At 42.1% G+C, this 17,882-nt stretch overlaps 2 protein-coding genes across 2 annotated transcripts in view; one reads left to right on the top strand and one right to left on the bottom strand.

Annotated features, from left to right (window-relative positions):
* Positions 1-12,869, top strand: part of xpot (exportin, tRNA (nuclear export receptor for tRNAs)) — a 23,585-nt gene extending 10,716 nt beyond the window's left edge. Inside the window, exons 14-25 of the mRNA XM_049567187.1 lie at positions 100-219; positions 305-399; positions 2,886-2,955; positions 3,042-3,280; positions 3,436-3,721; positions 3,828-4,017; positions 6,685-6,801; positions 6,897-7,012; positions 7,091-7,138; positions 7,251-7,322; positions 7,602-7,658; positions 7,750-12,869. Coding sequence (XP_049423144.1) covers positions 100-219; positions 305-399; positions 2,886-2,955; positions 3,042-3,280; positions 3,436-3,721; positions 3,828-4,017; positions 6,685-6,801; positions 6,897-7,012; positions 7,091-7,138; positions 7,251-7,322; positions 7,602-7,658; positions 7,750-7,776 — 1,437 coding nt within the window. The 3' untranslated portion in view covers positions 7,777-12,869. The remainder of the gene's footprint in view (positions 1-99; positions 220-304; positions 400-2,885; positions 2,956-3,041; positions 3,281-3,435; positions 3,722-3,827; positions 4,018-6,684; positions 6,802-6,896; positions 7,013-7,090; positions 7,139-7,250; positions 7,323-7,601; positions 7,659-7,749) is intronic.
* Positions 12,865-17,882, bottom strand: rtcb (RNA 2',3'-cyclic phosphate and 5'-OH ligase). Its single transcript, XM_049567188.1, has 12 exons — positions 17,500-17,882; positions 16,722-16,800; positions 16,575-16,642; positions 16,317-16,416; positions 16,057-16,213; positions 15,816-15,972; positions 14,812-14,971; positions 14,485-14,660; positions 14,211-14,399; positions 14,016-14,126; positions 13,648-13,767; positions 12,865-13,431 (listed from the first exon to the last, which is right to left on the bottom strand). Exons 1-12 carry the CDS (start codon positions 17,590-17,592, stop codon positions 13,324-13,326), a joined length of 1,518 nt encoding a protein of 505 aa, XP_049423145.1. The 5' UTR covers positions 17,593-17,882; the 3' UTR covers positions 12,865-13,323.

Genomic DNA, 17,882 nt, shown 5'->3' with positions numbered 1-17,882 from the left:
TCATGTTCTGTTCATTATCAGCTGCACATTACTACATTATGAGATCCTATTTGGCCAAAACTAAACCGTAACAAATGTTTTGTCTTATTGGATCCTCAGCTGGTGTCCTGCGGCGTGAGCAGCTACCAGCACAGCTCCGTCTCTCTGGAGTTTTTCGAAACAGTCGTCCGATACGATAAGTTCTTCATCGTGGAGCCTCAACACATCCCCAATGTTCTGGTGAGTGACTCCAGGTGTGCTGTGAGAGTAACTGTCACCTGTGTGTGACTGAACACATGTAAAGCTGTGTTGTGTTCACTGTCAGATGGCGTTTCTGGACCAACGAGGACTGAGACACAACAGCCCAAAGGTCCGCAGCAGAGTGGCCTACCTCTTCTCCAGATTCATCAAGACTTTGCAGTGAGTCCAGCTTCAGTCGTCTCACACTCACTAAGTGGTGTGACTGTGACTGTGAGTGTGAATGTTTGTCTGTCTCTAGAGGCCCATTTCCACTGAAGAAGTTCCCGGTACTATTTGGGGGCAAGAACTTTACAGGAACGTCCTCTCGCTCGGCCCTCTCAACCGCCGTGTCTCCACTGAGAGAGCGGAGTAGGAGGAAGGTTCCTGTAAAGTTAACGGGCTCTGGATGTGAAAGTAATTGTTGTGCGACCATTTTGACCGGGGCGACGTTAGCCGTTAGCGGTGTCTGTAATAACTCAATAACTCAAGAAACGGTCCGTGAAAAACCTATTTTTCCCAGCGGATGTCTTAGTTACAACATGATTGAGCTAACTGGAGTAGTTTGATGTCGTATCCAACAACGGGAGGCTTTTAACAGATGACGTCCTGATGTTAGCTTTGCTGCTGCTGTTAGCTGTCCCTGTCAGCTGATGCTTTCTAGACATCGTGATTTCCTAAAACTGAATAAATACCACACATAGCAACACAAAACTGCTTTGCTAGCTCAATCATGTTGTAACTAAGATATCCGCTGGAAAAAATATTTTTTTTCACGGGCCATTTATTGACTTATTGAGTTATTACAGACACCACTAACGGCTAACTGCTAATGGTTAGCCCAGCTAATCTACGATAACCATAGTAATTACAAAATGTCACATCCCTCCTTGAGTATATCCAATCAGCACCAAGTAATCCCCAAGCCCCAGCCAGGAGTTTCTCGGGGCCGTTCTGAGTACCTACTCCGTCCTTGGGGGGTGGTTCCTGCGGTGGAGACACACACCAACGGCCCCGGCCCCGTAAAATTACCCCGAAGTTCCTGCGGTGGAAACGGGCCTAAAGTCTGAGCCCTGTGATAGTCTGGTGACCTGTCCAGGGTGAACCCTGCCTCTCACCCAGTGTCAGCTGGGATGCGCTCCAGCCCCCCTGTGACCCCAAACAGGATAATTAGTCGTAGAAAATGAATGAATGAAATTCCAATTTTGTCCAATCACCACAACTTTTCAGTAAGTATGACCAGTCACTGTAGTTTCCCGGGAGTTTCTCCAGTCATAGCAGTCCCCCAAACTCACTTCCTGTTTTTCTGGTTGTGAAGATGCAGACATGTACGACACAAACGCCTCACATATGCAAAAGTTACTGCTAGAGGTCGAGCAAGGCAGTTCCCTGATGTTCTGCACGAAAGTGGGCGTGAACTGTTTTGCACTGTGTGCAACGCTGTGGTGGAACACAAACAAAAGTCATCAGTTGACAAAACACTATGATGGAGGCTGTTGCATATAGAGTGCACATGCCGAAAGAATCAAGGTGAGTTAGATTAAATATGTTTAAATCACGAACTCAGAACATTGCAATTTCATTCATACTGGAACAAGTTGCCTTCGGTTTGCAATGAATGACACCAAACAAACAACTATTTGTGCAGTTTTCACAGGCTCTTGCAGATGCATTGCAAGAAAAAAACCAAATCATGCCTAAATACAGAGCAGCATGCGTTAGAAAAGAAACGGTGACATCAGACATTTTTGGGCACAACAATCCCAAAAAAGACAGCAAAATCCTGAAGGGACTATGCACAGCTGTAGTTTGGATTTTTAAAGATTATCAAAAGTGTTGATTCAATTTTATGGTAATTTTTCTTATTTTGTAATTCTCTTTTTATCGGTTTATAAAAGCAATATGGGGGGTTCAAATTAAATTTTGATTAAAATAAAAATTTTAATGAGCGATAACGTAAATAAAAATGACACCATAAAATAGGGAGAGAGAATAAATAGCAAAGAAATGGACTGTGCTAACGAGGATGTTGAATCAAGACATGCATGTAGAGACAGTGCAGGGCTGCTAATCACGCCACAATAAAACCAGGTCTAATGTTTGAGACACATACTAAGCATTTTGTTACGGTCATTTTTAGAGTTTCAACAAGATCATCTTCAACAAATGTGTATAAACTGCACAGCTGCTGTATGAAGCCCCAAAACAGTCTTGTGCACACAAGATAATAACTGCATGAAAACAAAATAATAATTTGATATCCTGATGCCAAGATATCTTGTGTGAACAACATAATAACCTTTGGGCACAAAATAACAGGATATATTAATAATAAGATGTCTTTTGTGAGCGAGCTGGTAACTAATGCGCACAGGATAACAACCCAGGTTTATCTTGATGTTCAAATTTCCTGTGAGCAAAAGAAAATGACGTAGTGTCTTTATCGTACAAGATAGGTTTGTGTGAAGAAGACTGTAAGTTGTTCACTCTGAGTTATTATTAATCTTGCTAGATTTTGTGTAATAAAGACAAGATACAATCATAATCTTTCTTTAGTGAGCCAAATGCGACAGAAACATTTGTTGACAGCAGTGAAGGATCCATTGAGATGATTTAGTTGTTTTCCTGACTCTTCTGGTCTTGACGTCAGTGATGTTCTGTGTCAACAGTAAACACATGAATGCCTTCATTGAGGACATCCTGACCAGGATCCAGGACCTGCTGGAGCTCGCTCCTCCTGTAAGTATCAACATGTCACCACTGATTCATCCACTGAGTGCTGTTCGTCCTATCTGCAGCATCGATGTGTTTCCCCGTCCGTCCAGGAAAATGGCTTCCCAGCGCTGCTGACCAGCGATGACCAGCTGTTCATGTTTGAGACGGCGGGCGTCCTGATCGTGAACGGAGAGAGTCCGGTGGAGAGGAAGCAGGCGCTGATGAGGGGCCTGCTGCTGCCGCTGATGGACGCTTTCCGCCTGCTGCTCGCCAAACTGTCGCAGGAGACGGAGGAGGAGAGGCAGGCCGCCCTCGCTGACTGTCTGAGCCACGCTGTCGGGTTCGCCAGGTGAGGATACAGATCTGATCCAGACATTTTAACTGATCACTCAGATCTTTACCACAATGTGTCTCTGCAGCACCTGAAGGTTTGCAGTCCTCACAATTAATTTGCTGAAAGCAGATCATTTACATCAGTGTCTGAACTCTCCTCTCTGTCTGCAGTCGCACCAGCAAGGCGTTCAGCAACAAGCAGACGGTGAAGCAGTGCGGCTGCACCGAGGTCTACAGAGACTGTCTGCAGACCTTCCTGCCTGCACTCAGCTGCCCCGTCCAGCGGGGGACGCTGCGCAGCTCCGTCCGCTCCTTCCTGCACCGAATGATCATCTGTATGGAGGAGGAGGTGCTGCCCTTTATTCCCGCCGCCTCGGAGCACATGCTGAAGGACTGCGAGGCCAAAGACCTGCAGGAGTTCATCCCGCTCATCAGCCAGATCACCGCCAAGTTCAAGGTACTCACAAGAATCACCGCAGAAACAGTTACAAGTTTATAATCTGATAACCAGCTGTGAGGCCGCAGGGTGATTTAACAAGCCTTTTGTCCCGTTGCCACGGCAGCGGCAGGTGTCCCCCTTCCTGCAGCAGGTCTTCATGCCGCTTGTGGTCGCCATCTTTGAGGTCTTGGCCCGGCCGGCGGAGGAAAACGACCAGGCGGCAGCTCTGGAGAAACAGATGCTGAGGAGGAGCTACTTCGCCTTCATCCAGACCATCACAGGAAGTGGGATGAACGAGGTCATGGCCAATCAGGGTGAGTTATATTCCAATCACTTGAGTGTTTGTTTGTGGTGATCTGAGGTTTATTGTCTGCTCTTAACGTGGAGCTGAAACTGCAGAACTTCTGGTGTCCATTTAAAAAAAACAAAATAACATTTTAACGTTTATAGTTAAAGAAAATAGGTGGATGTTGTTTGCCTCGGACAGAGTCGGGCTAGCTGAAGTCAGTTTCCACTTGCTTCTATACCTATTGTTTTATTCATAAGCGGTTATTAAATAACCACAAAGACTAAAGTTAATGTATGAAACTTGACTTATCTTTGAAAAATGACCCCGTTTTATCCGCCTTGTTCTCAAACGCACAGCAAACTGCACCATACATTGTCACAGTCTTGTCCACATCCTCTAACTCCACCCATCTACACTGAAAACGCTCGCTTGCCTTTCAGCTCATAAACTTTGTCTTTACCTGCCGCCATCTTCTCACAAGTGCCTTATCAGTACTGTGCATGTGCAACTCTCGACAAAGATGAGAAAGAAGCAACATGCCCCACTCCTAAGCCACTTCTATCATCAGCTCGGGAAAATACAATGTGTTTCATCCTTTTTTTACGACTTACCTGATCAGGCAAGTGACTGGCTAGATTTACTAGCCAGATGTAGCATTTTACATTTTGCATTTTGCACCAGGCGATCGAGTCATGTTCTAGTCTTTATGCCATGCTAAGCCAACCAGCTGTACAGACAGCATCTAACTCTCAGAGAGAAAGGGAAGATGAGGATTTCATAAGGTATCAGAAAACTGTTCACGATTTAATTTCTGTTATTACCATCAGAATATTAGTCCACTGTAACTTAGAATTATGCAGATTTTGAAATGAAGTCTAGACCTGCTCAACCTGCGCCTCAACGACCTGAGCACCCACGACGAAGATGTGAATTTTTTTAAAGGTTCTTAAAGTTTCAAAATTATTATTATTTTTTTTTATAAATTTTAGGCCTTAAAAGCTTTTAAAAAGTCTCAGTTTTGAATTTGTGAGGTCTTAGGGCCTGTCCCAATACCCACACTTCACCTAGAAATACCCACTTGCACTTGGTTGTGCACGTTCACGTTTAGGCTAGTGGTGTTCCAAAACAGAATTGAGGTAGTTTGAGTGTTTCCAACACTTAAAACCCGCACTAGATTCCAAAGGAGCCCCGAGCCACACTTTCAATGAAGTGGAAGATGATATTTCCCAGAACACCTTGCAAAGTCAGCAACTTCGGCAAGTTTTGGAAAACAATTGGTTACTGTACGATCGGAATGTAAGCTATACAAACAACAGATGGTTGGACTAGCGTAAACTCATCAGCAACTCGGTTGAACACAGCGTCAAAATATCGACTTACGCTGGATTTCCACTGCATGCGTGTCCGTTGCGGAACGGCAGTGCTGGTTATCCGCTGCGTGCTCCGCCGTCTGTCAACACCCACCGGCTGCGTTTGCTGTGCGGAGCGGTGCAGCTCCGCCGGAAGACATCTGGGTGCACCGCCATGATTAACATCTCCTCATCCATGGTGTCAACGGGGTGAAATGACGTCTGAAAACCTCTGACCTGTTGACTTCAGGCCTGCCTCCGCCCATTATGTAGTTTTCAAGGTGTAGTGCAGGGAAACATGATCCGCCGTGAACACTGTGTATTTTATTTTGAAAATTAATCGGGTGTTTTATTTTATTTCTGTGCACGACTTCCTGCCCCGCACGATCTGCTCTGTGCTGAATTGCTGTGTTGTGCTCTGGCGTCTGGCAAAAATAGAAGCCCTGCGTGTCTGTTGCGGAGGGCTCCAGAGCGCTGGAGCGCAGCACAGCCGCAGCCGGCGGAAACACACACACTGACTAGAATTGAATCCTATCGGCTCCGCTGCCGTGCCGGAGCGCAGACGCAACCAACATGCATCTGGTGGAAACTGGGGGTTACCCAAACAAAATCTATCAGAACTAGAAGACATCGTAGGCGCCTCCTGTTTTCAGCATTTCTTCTCTGTTGATTCATCAGACGGAGAAGAATGAACATAGCACATGCCACAACACAAGCGCTGGAGCCGGCATTTTCATTGCGTCGCTACTATGCGTGACGATTTGCATGAAGTGGTGTCTCATTTCTTAGGGAAAGATCTCCACCCTAATATTTCTCACTTCCCTCATCAAGGGTTATCTCACAAACGAAGGCACTCAATACCAAGTGGAAGATTGAAGGGGTAGAAATGGGACAGGCCCTTAATCACATCTTACATAGTATCTAATTTTATTCATCCATCTTTTAACTTGTTTTTGTCAAATGAGTCGAGCTCTTCTGTGTGAAAGTCCTCATTTCACTGAAACCTAATACTGTCTCTTTGCTTTATACCTGCACTGACCTGTTGGCCTAACTCACTCTAATAACCATATTCCTACAGTAAAGCTACATCCTCACGAGGCCACTTGTGTATATATTATTTACCTTTATACTAAAATTGCAGTGCTTGATTAAGAAAAAGATTTGTCAAAAATCAGTCTTAAATCTGGTTTAAAATGATCTTAAAAAGCATTGGATTTAAGTGTCTGACACCTGTAGACACTCTGTTTCCTCTGCAGATTAATTTAACTGATCGTCAACATTCTCGCCACAGTTGGAAGTTATTTGATGTCGTGTTGAGTGAGCGTTTCGTTCTTGTTTTTCAGGAGCAGAAAACATCGAGCGAGTTGTGTTCACCATCATCCAGGGAGCCGTGGACTTCCCCGATCCCATCGCGCAGAAAACCTGCTTCATCATCCTCTCCAAACTGGTGGAGCTGTGGGGTGAGAAGTCAAACTGGTTGCGATGATTTTACTTTATTGTCCCCGTCAGTGTGTCTTTGTTTTTACGTTTTGTTGTCCTCTGATGAAACCTGCAGGAGGTAAAGACGGCATGGTGGGATTCCCTGACTTCATCTACAAACACATTGTTCCTGCGTGTTTCCTGGCTCCTCTCAAACCGACCTTTGACCTCTCGGACGCTCAGACAGTCCTGGTGAGTTCCTCTGCCAGAGTCCAGCCGACAAACACAGGATTTTGATTTTGTTTCTCACGTCTCTTGTTTGTGTTTCAGACGCTGTCGGAGTGTGCGCTCACGCTGAAAATGATTCATCTCAAAAGGGTAAAAACAGTTCTGAGAAAATGAAGTAGAATAATGTTGAAGTATTACTTTAGATTTATTTGATATATGAAGGAGTTTGTTCCCAGTTGTTGAGTTGTATTTGTTCTTTCAGGGGCCGGAGTTCATCCAGTTCTTGCAGCAGGAGTATTTGCCCTCTCTGCAGGTGTCACCTGAAATCTCACAGGTAAAACATGAGACCACTCGGGGGAAAATCAGTGAATTATCTTTCTGACGTCGCCTTGCGCTCCAGCTTGGGGGCGTCATATTGACCTGACAGATATCAGACTGGGATAGAAACTTCATTTAACTTGTGCTCTTTACATTAGTGCTGATTTCCAGTACAGAACAAACATGGCCGCCGATAAGGGGGTAAAAAGGGAAAGCTTTCAGGGCCCCAGCCACCAGGAGAGGCCAGCAGTAATAATGATGGTTCCAGTTTCTTACGTTATGAACTTTATTACAGGAGCTTTGTCAAGTGCTTCAGCAGCCGGACATCAAAGTCCTGAAAAACTACATTAAGGTACGAGTGCATTTACTATAATCAATAAAGAGATTGATTGATTCTCAGCTTTGATATTTGATTTATCGATAATCCTCCTCTGTCTGTGCAGGCGTTCTTTCAGCGAGCCAAGCTGTAGGAAATAAAACTGGAAGTTCGCGTTGGACTGAAAGGACACTCACAGGAAGTGGACGCACTCGCCACTCACACCAACAACAACAAAAAAAGGACCTTAGCATAGGAGCTGCTTTTGCACTTAAAAAGTGAACGCATAACAAAATCTGTCTAAAGTTGGGACGCGGACAGAAGCTCGGCGGACGGATAAATCCCTCCTGCCGTCGATGAGACGAGCTGTCCACGAGGACTAAAGGAGCTCGACTGATGATCAGACACGTGGAGATGTTTTGTGGCGTCAAGTGGAAAGGGCTTTTAGAGGTAAACACAGATCTGTGGGAGAGGACGTGGCCTGTCCGGGAAACATTTGGTAATTATCCTGAAAACCATCTGAACACCTGAAACGAAGCTTTACTCGAAGTCGAACCTTCACGTAAGAAACCACATTTCAAAACTAGAGTTGAGGTTTATTTGGATGTTGCCACAGAATGGACAGAAAATAAGGGCTGAATTGTTTTATTTTTATTAAAATGTGGCATTGAGTTCTTTTCTTTTTTTAATGTGTTGAGGATTTTATGTTTGAAGTGAAACGTTCTTACAGCCCGAGTCGATCTGCCTCTTCCTTCCCGGTTTAGTTCAAAACAGACTTAATTTTCCCTCAAATCTTAATTTAACATGAAATATGATCTCAACCACTCTTTATATTTGTGACCTGATGGGATGTAGATACTCACGTTTCAGCCCCTTCATGATGAGTTTGTGTTGAAATGGAAGACCCGATGAAGTCCACGGAGTATTTTTGTTTCCTGGAAATATGACGAATATTTTTCAGATGGAAATGGACTTAAAATGGAGGAACAAAATGTAAATAAGAGAATAAGATGTTAAAAAGTGTAAATAAAGTTCCGAGGTCTGGGTTTTTTTTTAATCTTCATTCCCATCTGGAAACTAAATATGGAAGATCATTTCTGCCGGAAAAATGAAAAAAAGGAGTTAGAAATTGTAAAAATACTCATTGAGTCAGAAGTATGAGACACGACATCAAAGTTCATATACGGCACATAATTTTGATTTTGTATCGCACAAATTTGACTTACGGACCGAATAACAGTGACGTCATGTCAGCAACAACAAACACTTCCAGGTAGAAAACTGGCAATTCATTACAATTGTGAAGAAATGTAAAACTTTCGTCGCAAGCCGTAACTGTAACATTTAAAGCTATATAGTTAAACATGGCGGTGCGACCTTTGTTATCAAATTTGATAAACCAAATCTACTGAAGCACACGAGCTAAACAATATCCTGCTGTAGACGAGGCAAAACGTGTTCTATCCATCTAGAAAATCAATATCTGTGTGAGCGTACGCTACAACTGAATATTTCGTCTGCTTTACCTTATGTACTAACCAGTTGAGGCAGTGATGGACCAGCAACGCAGTCTTCTGCTTTGTAAATTGACCGTTTTAGTCGGTGGACTCTGGTGGATTCGATGTAACGACTAGGGGTGCACGATGTATATCGGGACGATAATGGGACATTTTAATAATATGCATTATTCTGCTAATTAAAGTCATAGCTGATAAGCGTAGGCCATTCGACAATACCCTAGAAAATTTACCTGTTTTTCACAGCCTAGTTTTGGTAGGTATGGAAGAGTCTGAACTGTTAGCAGTTAGCGTTAGCAAGTGATGTCAGTTTGATTTGGTTCGGTCAGACCTATGGAATAATTAATCATTCATATTTTCTCACTACATCTTTGCCTTTCTTATCCTCGGATGATATAAACTACAGGTTATACACTTATTTTTAAAATACAAATATGCCTAATTATCAGTTATCAAATCGGTTGAAAAATCCATATCGGTGCATCCCTAATAACGACCTCAGTTACTGTTCGGAAAAGACAAATATAATATTCTAAATGTAAAGTACACTTGAACTGATACTGATGATTTCATTTTTAATATACGTGACGCAGGGGTTTTCTACCCGGAAGTTATTGTAAAAACACATTGGGATTCGGTCTATTAAGGCGAAATTGTGACTTCAAAAGTCATAATTTTATGTTCGTATCATTTTTCTGACTTGCTGGTATTTTTGTTTATCATAATTTTTTATATTTTTGACTTTATATCTTTTAAGATCACGCAAATCTCAATTGTGACTTAAAAAGTTAAAGTTATTTTCTTTTTATACTTTACGTTTTCAGACTTTTGACATAACAAAATTTAAGTATCTTAAAGTTTGACCCTAAATCTTGATCCTAAATTTTGACTAAAGTTAAATATGTGTGTTACATAACCACAAAAAGTCAGATTTTTATTTATCACAATTTTTTTTATAATTCTTTTGACTATTTTGACCACATAATTTTTGCTAAAAAGTCAGAATATCTTTTATATATATATATATATTTTGACTTTAATAACTCATAATTTGATTCTTAAAAAAGTGAAGTAAGTAAAAAAAAGTTGTATTTGAAGGTGTTGACTTGGTCGAACTGAAAATTGTGACACAAATTGTGACACAAGTCAAACATTTTAATTTGAAAAGCTTTGACTCATAATTCTTAAATCTGACTTTAAATGTCATAATTTTGATTTATCATATCATAAATGTGACTTGAGTATTTTTATTTATCTACACTTTATCTTTTTTCTTTTCTCGGCGGTGATGAGCTTCCATACGACCACATGAACTCATCGACAGCACTCATCCATGTACAGCTCGTGTAAAAACAAAATGAACTTGCCCGTGTACAGAAGCAGCTTGATTTAATTTTGTATTCAAGCATTTGTGACAATTCAGGACGATCGACTAATTGATTATGCAAACACTTCACTGCGATCAATACTGTGAAGGAGCTGTAAGGAAACTAATCAGTGCCAGACGACGAGATCCGACTGTAAAAACTCCAAAAACTGTGTCTTATAATTTTTTTGCTATTTTAGCCGTTGACTCTGTACAGACGCGTCTGTTCTTTAAAACCTTTGGATATCGTGGTGCCCCGCTTGTTTCTGTCTCGTCAGACATCTCAGTTACAGGAAAAGATTTACTGGTTCCACTGTTAAAAACAGTTTGTGACGTTAAGTGCATTCCTTGTTATTTGGTTAATCTGATTTTATGATGTTTCTGAGGCTTTAAATTTCTTATATTTTCCCCCAAACTTTGGAGAAAGTGCCTGAAAATTTTGAGTTTAATTATAAGTGACCAAACAGGTGTAAAAAAACAAAGCTAGTTTGGAGTGTTGTTCTACTTTTTTCTAATTGTCAACAAATTACACTAAAATTGAGGCAAATCACAGTTATATAAGTTTATTTATTTTTCTTTTTAAGGCTCAATAATTTCCTTAAACAGCTGGTCACAGTGATTTTTTTTTTTCTTCAACTGTTACTGTGACCGCAGGAAGTAGGGTTTTTGCTGGGGACTATTTTAAGCAGCGGATGAATCCACATTTGTATTTAGACATTATTTGTTAGCAGTTTGTTTGGCTCTGCACGTGGGTTTTGTTGATAATTAGAAATACGTAAAATATCACTAAACTTAAATGAATTTAATGATAAAGGATGAAATTAAGAGAAGCTCTTGTTCTGAGGGAACACAAACACAATCTGACATTAACTTTAATCTTGACCTTGGAAACGGTAGTTTGACAAAATAAAATTCATGTCAAGGTCCCCTACCTGCTAAAACTCCTGACAAAGTTAATAAGTGGACCTTTACTTGAGACGTTTTTACCAAACACATTAAGCTAATGTTACTAAGTTATGTGGACATCTCGTATTATTTTTGCTATTTCTTTGAGACTATTTGGTTTTATTTCTTTGGTTTTGTATCGATCGATCAGTTTAGCCTAGCTTAGCACAAAGACTGAAAGTCAGGGGAAACTGCTAGCCTAGCTAAAGGAATAGTTCAGTATCTTGGAGAAGTATCTCAGAATGAGATTTTGAATTGGTATCAATGTAACGTCTGTGTGGAACTGGAGCCAGGACTTGCTTAGCCTAGCGTAGCTTAGCATGAAGACTGGAAGCGGGTAGAAACTGCTAGCCAAGCTCTATATAAGGAGACAAAAATCCACTTTCAAACAACTCCAAAGCTATTTGATTTACATGTGTGTTCAGTATGAAGTTGGACATGATTAGCCTAGCTTAGCTTGAAAAATAGAAGCAGGGGGAAACTGCCAACATAGCTTTATTTTAAGAGATAAAAATCCACCTTCAAACTGTTCTGTTTGATTTACAGGTTGTGTTTAGCACGTAGTTAGGACAGGGTTAGCTTAGCTTAGCTTAATTTAGCTCAGCATAGCTTGAGAGTTTAAAAGTTTAAAAACAGGTCACTAATAAGTTCTTTATGCCTCATTTTTGTAGTTGTCGTTTGTATTTTACACAAACAGAAATGTAAAACCACAGTGTGAGGGTTTAGGATGACAACTGGAACGATTTGTGCTAAGCTAAGCTAACTACATCCTGACTCTGTTCCAAACACACAGACAGCAGATTGATATGCATCTCAACAACAAAGGCATATTATTATTGTTGTTCTATTATACTTACTTAACGCTATAATATTTTTCCCAAATCTTGAACTATTCCTTCTAACGTCTCGAGTTTTGGCTCAGTTTGGACTCCATACGAATGCTAATCTGTAACAACACTAAAGCACCGACACACACTGGGCTCAGGAGCAGCACTTCTCCCGCACTTAATTCACCTGTTAACTCCTATAAATCAACTTGAACGACAGACGTCCCCTCACAAACACCTGAAGCGATATTTTATTGTGATTGTGTTCCTCATCGTACCGTCGTAGTATTCACTCAGACACTAGAAGTCTTTTTCCTCAGTAAACCCACTAAAGTAGAATCCGCTGTTTTTCAAAGGACGTGTTGAATGAAATAAAAGTTATTGATGAATTCTCAGATGGTTACCGCCTGGTTTTATTTTATCTTCAGCAGACCGAGGGGAGAAACCGAGGTCTGAGAGAAACTTTGCCAGATTGATGACTTTGTTCATTGATGGTGAAACGTGTTGATCTTGATTTTATTTTTTTCATATGGAGATAAACCTTCTGTTAGAACATCTGTTAGAACCAATAAAGTGTTTACTAATCATGAGATATCAGACTTCTTGTTTTTATTTATTGATCAACAGAATTCAAGGAACAGCCATCGCTCAGAGATGGTCTTCTACAGACCTTGGTTGTTTTATTCTTCTCGTCCCTCTCCCTCACCAACATTTAGACTTATTTCTAGGCATCACATAACCAAAGTTAAGGCGACCAAGCCAAAACTCAGTGCACTGTAATGGAGTACAATGGCGTTTTAAGTGACCATCTTTATTCAGATCACAGATTTGGCATTAACACAAAAAAAAACATTTTTTCAGGTTAGAAATTAAATTTTCTTTTTCGATCTCATTTTCCCGTCAACATAAATTCATTCCAAACCAACACACACACCAAAAAAAAGCAAGTATCATCTACTTTTCAAGATCCCTGTCCAGGAGTACCGGACATCATGACATCCTTCCCGTTTAGTGTAAATAGTCTTTAAGCGTCGAGTCGTGCAGCTTCAGCCTTTAATCACGGCGATTGGTCGCAGTTTGATTGCCTTCTTACTGATGCCAGCGTCGTGACACGTGTTGACGACGTCTGTCACGTTTTTGTATGATTCGGGCGCCTGGAAACAAAACAAAACAACTTCAGATAACACCAATCCTTCGTCGTCTACATACAGATGTTTACTGCCAAATAAAAAACTTAAAATTGACTCAAACAGGAAGATTGTTCCCGTAACATCCGGAATTTAACAAAACTGTTGCCATGAGCCAAACTATTAAAAAAGCTTTAGCATCAGCGCCACATTCTGAGCGTAAATCCAAAACATCTTCCTCACCTCCTCCATGACCAGTTTGGGTGAAGCCACCCGGATGGCGATGCCCTGATCAGCCAGTTTGTCCAGGACGTCCTGGAAGTCCAGGTTCCTGCGGGACTTTGCTCGAGACAGAGCGCGACCCTGAAACAGACGAGGAAGGAGTCAGGAGATAATTATATATTACGATATGGTTAGGGGTGGGCGATGTGGCCCTAAAATAATATCAAGATATTTCCTGGTATTTTTGCGATATCACTTTTCTACGTGTTGCTGATCAGGTGTATTAAAAGGATGCTAAGTTGCTCTTTAATCAGAACAATGATGTCATGTGTCTAAAAGAAAACCTGCAGACTGATGTCCTGTAAATAAATAAATATAAAGACTCGTACCGCTCCGTGACAGGTGGTGCCGAATGTCTCCGTCATGCCTTGTTCTGTACCGGTGAGGACGTAGCTGCAGGTCCCCATCGTCCCTCCGATCAACACCGGCTGACCTGTGAGCTGAAAACAACGACAAACCGTCAGTTCAGATCTGCAGCAGCACATTTAAAGCCTCGTCACATGACACAGTGAGGAGGTGTGTACCTGGTAGTCTACGGGGATGAGCGGGTGGTGTGGGGGGAACGCTCGGGTGGATCCTTTGCGGTGGATCAGCAGAGTCTTCTGCTTCCCGTCCACGATGTGCTCCTCCACCTTGGCGATGTTGTGAGAGACGTCGTAGATCACGTGCATGTCGAGGTCGTCCGGCGTCGTGCCGAACACTTTGGAAAAGGCCTGGAAATAATTACAGTTACATGTAAAGCTTTCTGCTCTGAATAATTACCCGTCAGTCAGGACTGATGGCTCCAGGTGTGTTTACCTGTCTGGTGAGGAAGGTCATGGACGAGCGGTTGACCCAGGCGTAGTTTCCTGCAGCGGCCATGCCCTTCAGGTAGTCCTGTCCTTCCTGTGACGTGATGCGAGCGCAGGCCAGCTGACGGTCGTTCACCGTGATCTTATCTCTCTTCATCGCCTTCTCCATGGCAACCAGAGCGTCTGTCAACGACATTTATCCATTTAATTATTTCTTTTAACAACATCTGGACCTTTTCAGACTTTGTAAAAACCTGCAGAAACCCTCTTTGTCTTTGTGAACAAGCTTCTCTGACCCCTTTAAAAACTCGTCCTCCAGCAGGTGTGTCTGTACCTGTGGCGACCTGGTGTCCGAGCCCTCTGCTGCCGCTGTGGATCATCACACACACCTGGCCCTTGTGGTCGATGCCCATCTTCTTGGCGGCGTAGTCGTTGTAGATCTCGTCCACCACCTGGATCTCAGCGTAGTGGTTTCCTGCTCCCAGCGTCCCCAGCTTCAGCACAACAGGGGAACACGGAGGACATGAATCAGGCTGCAGTGTAACCACTCTGTCCGAACCGTCAGTTTACGTCCACTTAAGTGTTTGTTTTTGTCACTGACAGGCTCAGATTGTTATTGTAAGTGTCTGACAACATTATAGAAAGGACCCCTACAGAGATAGAGCTTTGTGTTAAAGAGTAAGATCCTTTAGTTTAACTAGAAACAGGCCTGAAATCACCATCACCAAACCCACCAGACTCCATTTAAATAAACAGTGATTTAAGCGTGTATAGAGGCAGCATGTCTTCACATCTAACTGGGTGAGTTAAGGGTTAATTTCAACCAAACCAGAGTTGTTAATTGTTGGAACAGTGGAGAGACAAACCAAGACAATTTTTGTGAGTTTTATTTTGTTTCTGTCGACTTTAACTGAAGTGTGTTTTACTGTGGTTAAATTACTCTTTAATTAAATGGAGTCTGGTTGAAAGGAGATCAGGACTGTCAGATTTGCACATTTTTATATGCGCCTGTGTCATTTTTCTTGTGTTTTAGATTCCTAGCAGCTTTATACTTTGTTAAATTGACAATATGAGAAGTCAGACTTGTAGCAGAGTTTGTGCTGAAAAAAAGGACACCATACAAGCGGTGTCAAGTTTAAAATGTGCTAAAGAAAGATTACTATTAATAGATCAAAAGATGGCAAAAATTAACTTTAATGAACCAGCACTCTGGTCTTACAGACTTTCTCAGACTTTGTAAAAACCTGCAGAAACTGTTTGTTTTTCTGTTTCCATGTTCGAACGACAGAATACGTTTGGTGTAAATGAAAACATGAGCCCCAGGGGCTGCTGGGATACCTGCGGCAGGCCTCTCTTCTTGGCCTTGGAGGACACTTTGTTGGGGTCGGCCTGCAGCATCCTGCCGTACTCCTCACAGTGCTCCTTGTCCTCTGCCCAGGCGTAGCCCTCCCTCAGAGACCAGTCCACGCCCATCTCCAGAGCCTCCTCCAGGTCCCTAAGGACACACAGGTGAACAGGTAACACAGGTGAACAGAGAGGGTTTATTCTGTGGTCTCAATCCCGGAGGATCCCTCCTTACTTGGCCCCCATGGGGATGACTCCCTTGGATCCGACGCCCACTGGGATGTGGTCGAACAGCGACTGGGCGAGCTGCTCCTTCACCGGCTGAACGTCTCCCTCGTCCAGGTTCGTCCTCAGAAGACGGACGCCGCAGTTTATGTCAAAACCAACACCGCCTGCAACAAAACATCTCCAGTTTGATATAATTCCCTCTTAAGTCTTAGAGACTTTTTAACGTCTAAAACAAACATCAGATAAATTTAGAAAAGTTTCTCGCACCTGGAGACACCACAGCATCGGGGTCGCCCATGTCGAAGGCCGCCATGTTTCCGATCGCAAATCCATATCCAGAGTGAACATCAGGGAGACCGATGGATTTCTGTAGATCAATTAAACACAGTGTGAACATCACAGGTTTAAAGACATGTCATCTTCAGTCTGAAGCTTCTGCTGTCCAGTTACAACAAAATGCAAAAAACCATCTTGCAACCTTGAACACATTTTCACCGATGAATCTCGTGTAGTCATACTACTTACGTGTACGATCCCCGGCAGCGCTGCCACGTTCCCGATTTGTTTCATGGCTGGAAGGAATCCTCCCACACCTGAGGGGACACAATACATAAGGTGAAACTTCTGGGATGATTTCAGTGGGTTAATGAGATCAGGTGAGGCACAGCTGACCTCCTCCTCGACAGGCGTTACGAAGCTCCTCAAACATCAGTTTCTCCAGAGCGTCGTTCACGTAGAAGTTTCCCTCAACCTGAGAGAAGATGAAGAAATCAGTCATGTGTTGGTTTTAAATGTTCATGTGGACTCTGATGATTGTTGAGCTTCAATATAATAAAACCTGTAATGATAATATGTCATTTTCATGGTCGGTCCAGTTTAAGCTGCATTTCATTTATGAAATATATTACTTATTTACAAAACAACATGTCTGCTATTCTTTGTATAGGTTTTACTCGTGTTTTTGGACACAGATCTTTAATAACCAAATGTACGTCATCCTTATCACATTTTTTATTTATCTTCGGTGTTTACAAAAACATAAGTTTTCATCTCAAAAATAAAGAATCCAGTCTTTGCTGATGTCAAACCGAAAAACTGTTAATTAATATTTAAGATGACTACATAGCCGTATTATATGTTACATGCTGATTTATATTTAATGTTGTCATATCAGTCGGATCCACCCTTTAATTCGGCTAACCATTCATTGCTAAAGGTTGCATCACTGAGCTACGTCAGCAGATTTTAACTTTAGTTTGCGGCTGATTTCCTGGATAATATGTATTGATTACTATGACTACATTAACTTTATTATTGTAACTATTCCAGAAGGGAGTTCCTGCCTGGTTAAAGTCCACACAACTAGCTAACATGTGCTAACTGGCTGCACAGTGAGCTGTAAGCTAGCCGTTAGCCACGTTAGCAGCTAAACGTGTGTCCACAGTCTCACCTGCATGTTGGGCACGAAACCTTTTTTAATCCTCCAACAGTTGCTGCTGATTTTATCCAGATACTGCAGCTCATCATTATAACTGCGGCTCATCGTTCCTGGTCACAAAAGCGTTGATGTTTCGGGAGTTTAACGCTGCGTTTCACCGGTTCTTTGATGCAAAGTGTCAGCAGTCAGAGCAGTACGGACGCCGGCAAGCTTTCTGACAGCAAAACGCGCATATCAATTTGGCGTGACGCATTAAAATTTCACTTCTAACTTTAAACGACGATGTATATAAAGTCTTGATAATATTTAACTAAATATGGAGAACACGTAGGGTGATTAGTGTTGTCAGAGTTGTATTTAATACCGTAATATTTAATAAGTCGGAGTTTAAAGCT

The sequence above is a fragment of the Epinephelus fuscoguttatus genome, linkage group LG22 (genome assembly GCF_011397635.1).
Source record: "Epinephelus fuscoguttatus linkage group LG22, E.fuscoguttatus.final_Chr_v1".
In the NCBI taxonomy this organism is placed as follows: Eukaryota; Metazoa; Chordata; class Actinopteri; order Perciformes; family Serranidae; genus Epinephelus; species Epinephelus fuscoguttatus.
The sequence above is the reverse complement of the archived record's forward strand: the minus strand, read 5'-3'. Positions and strand labels throughout refer to the sequence as shown.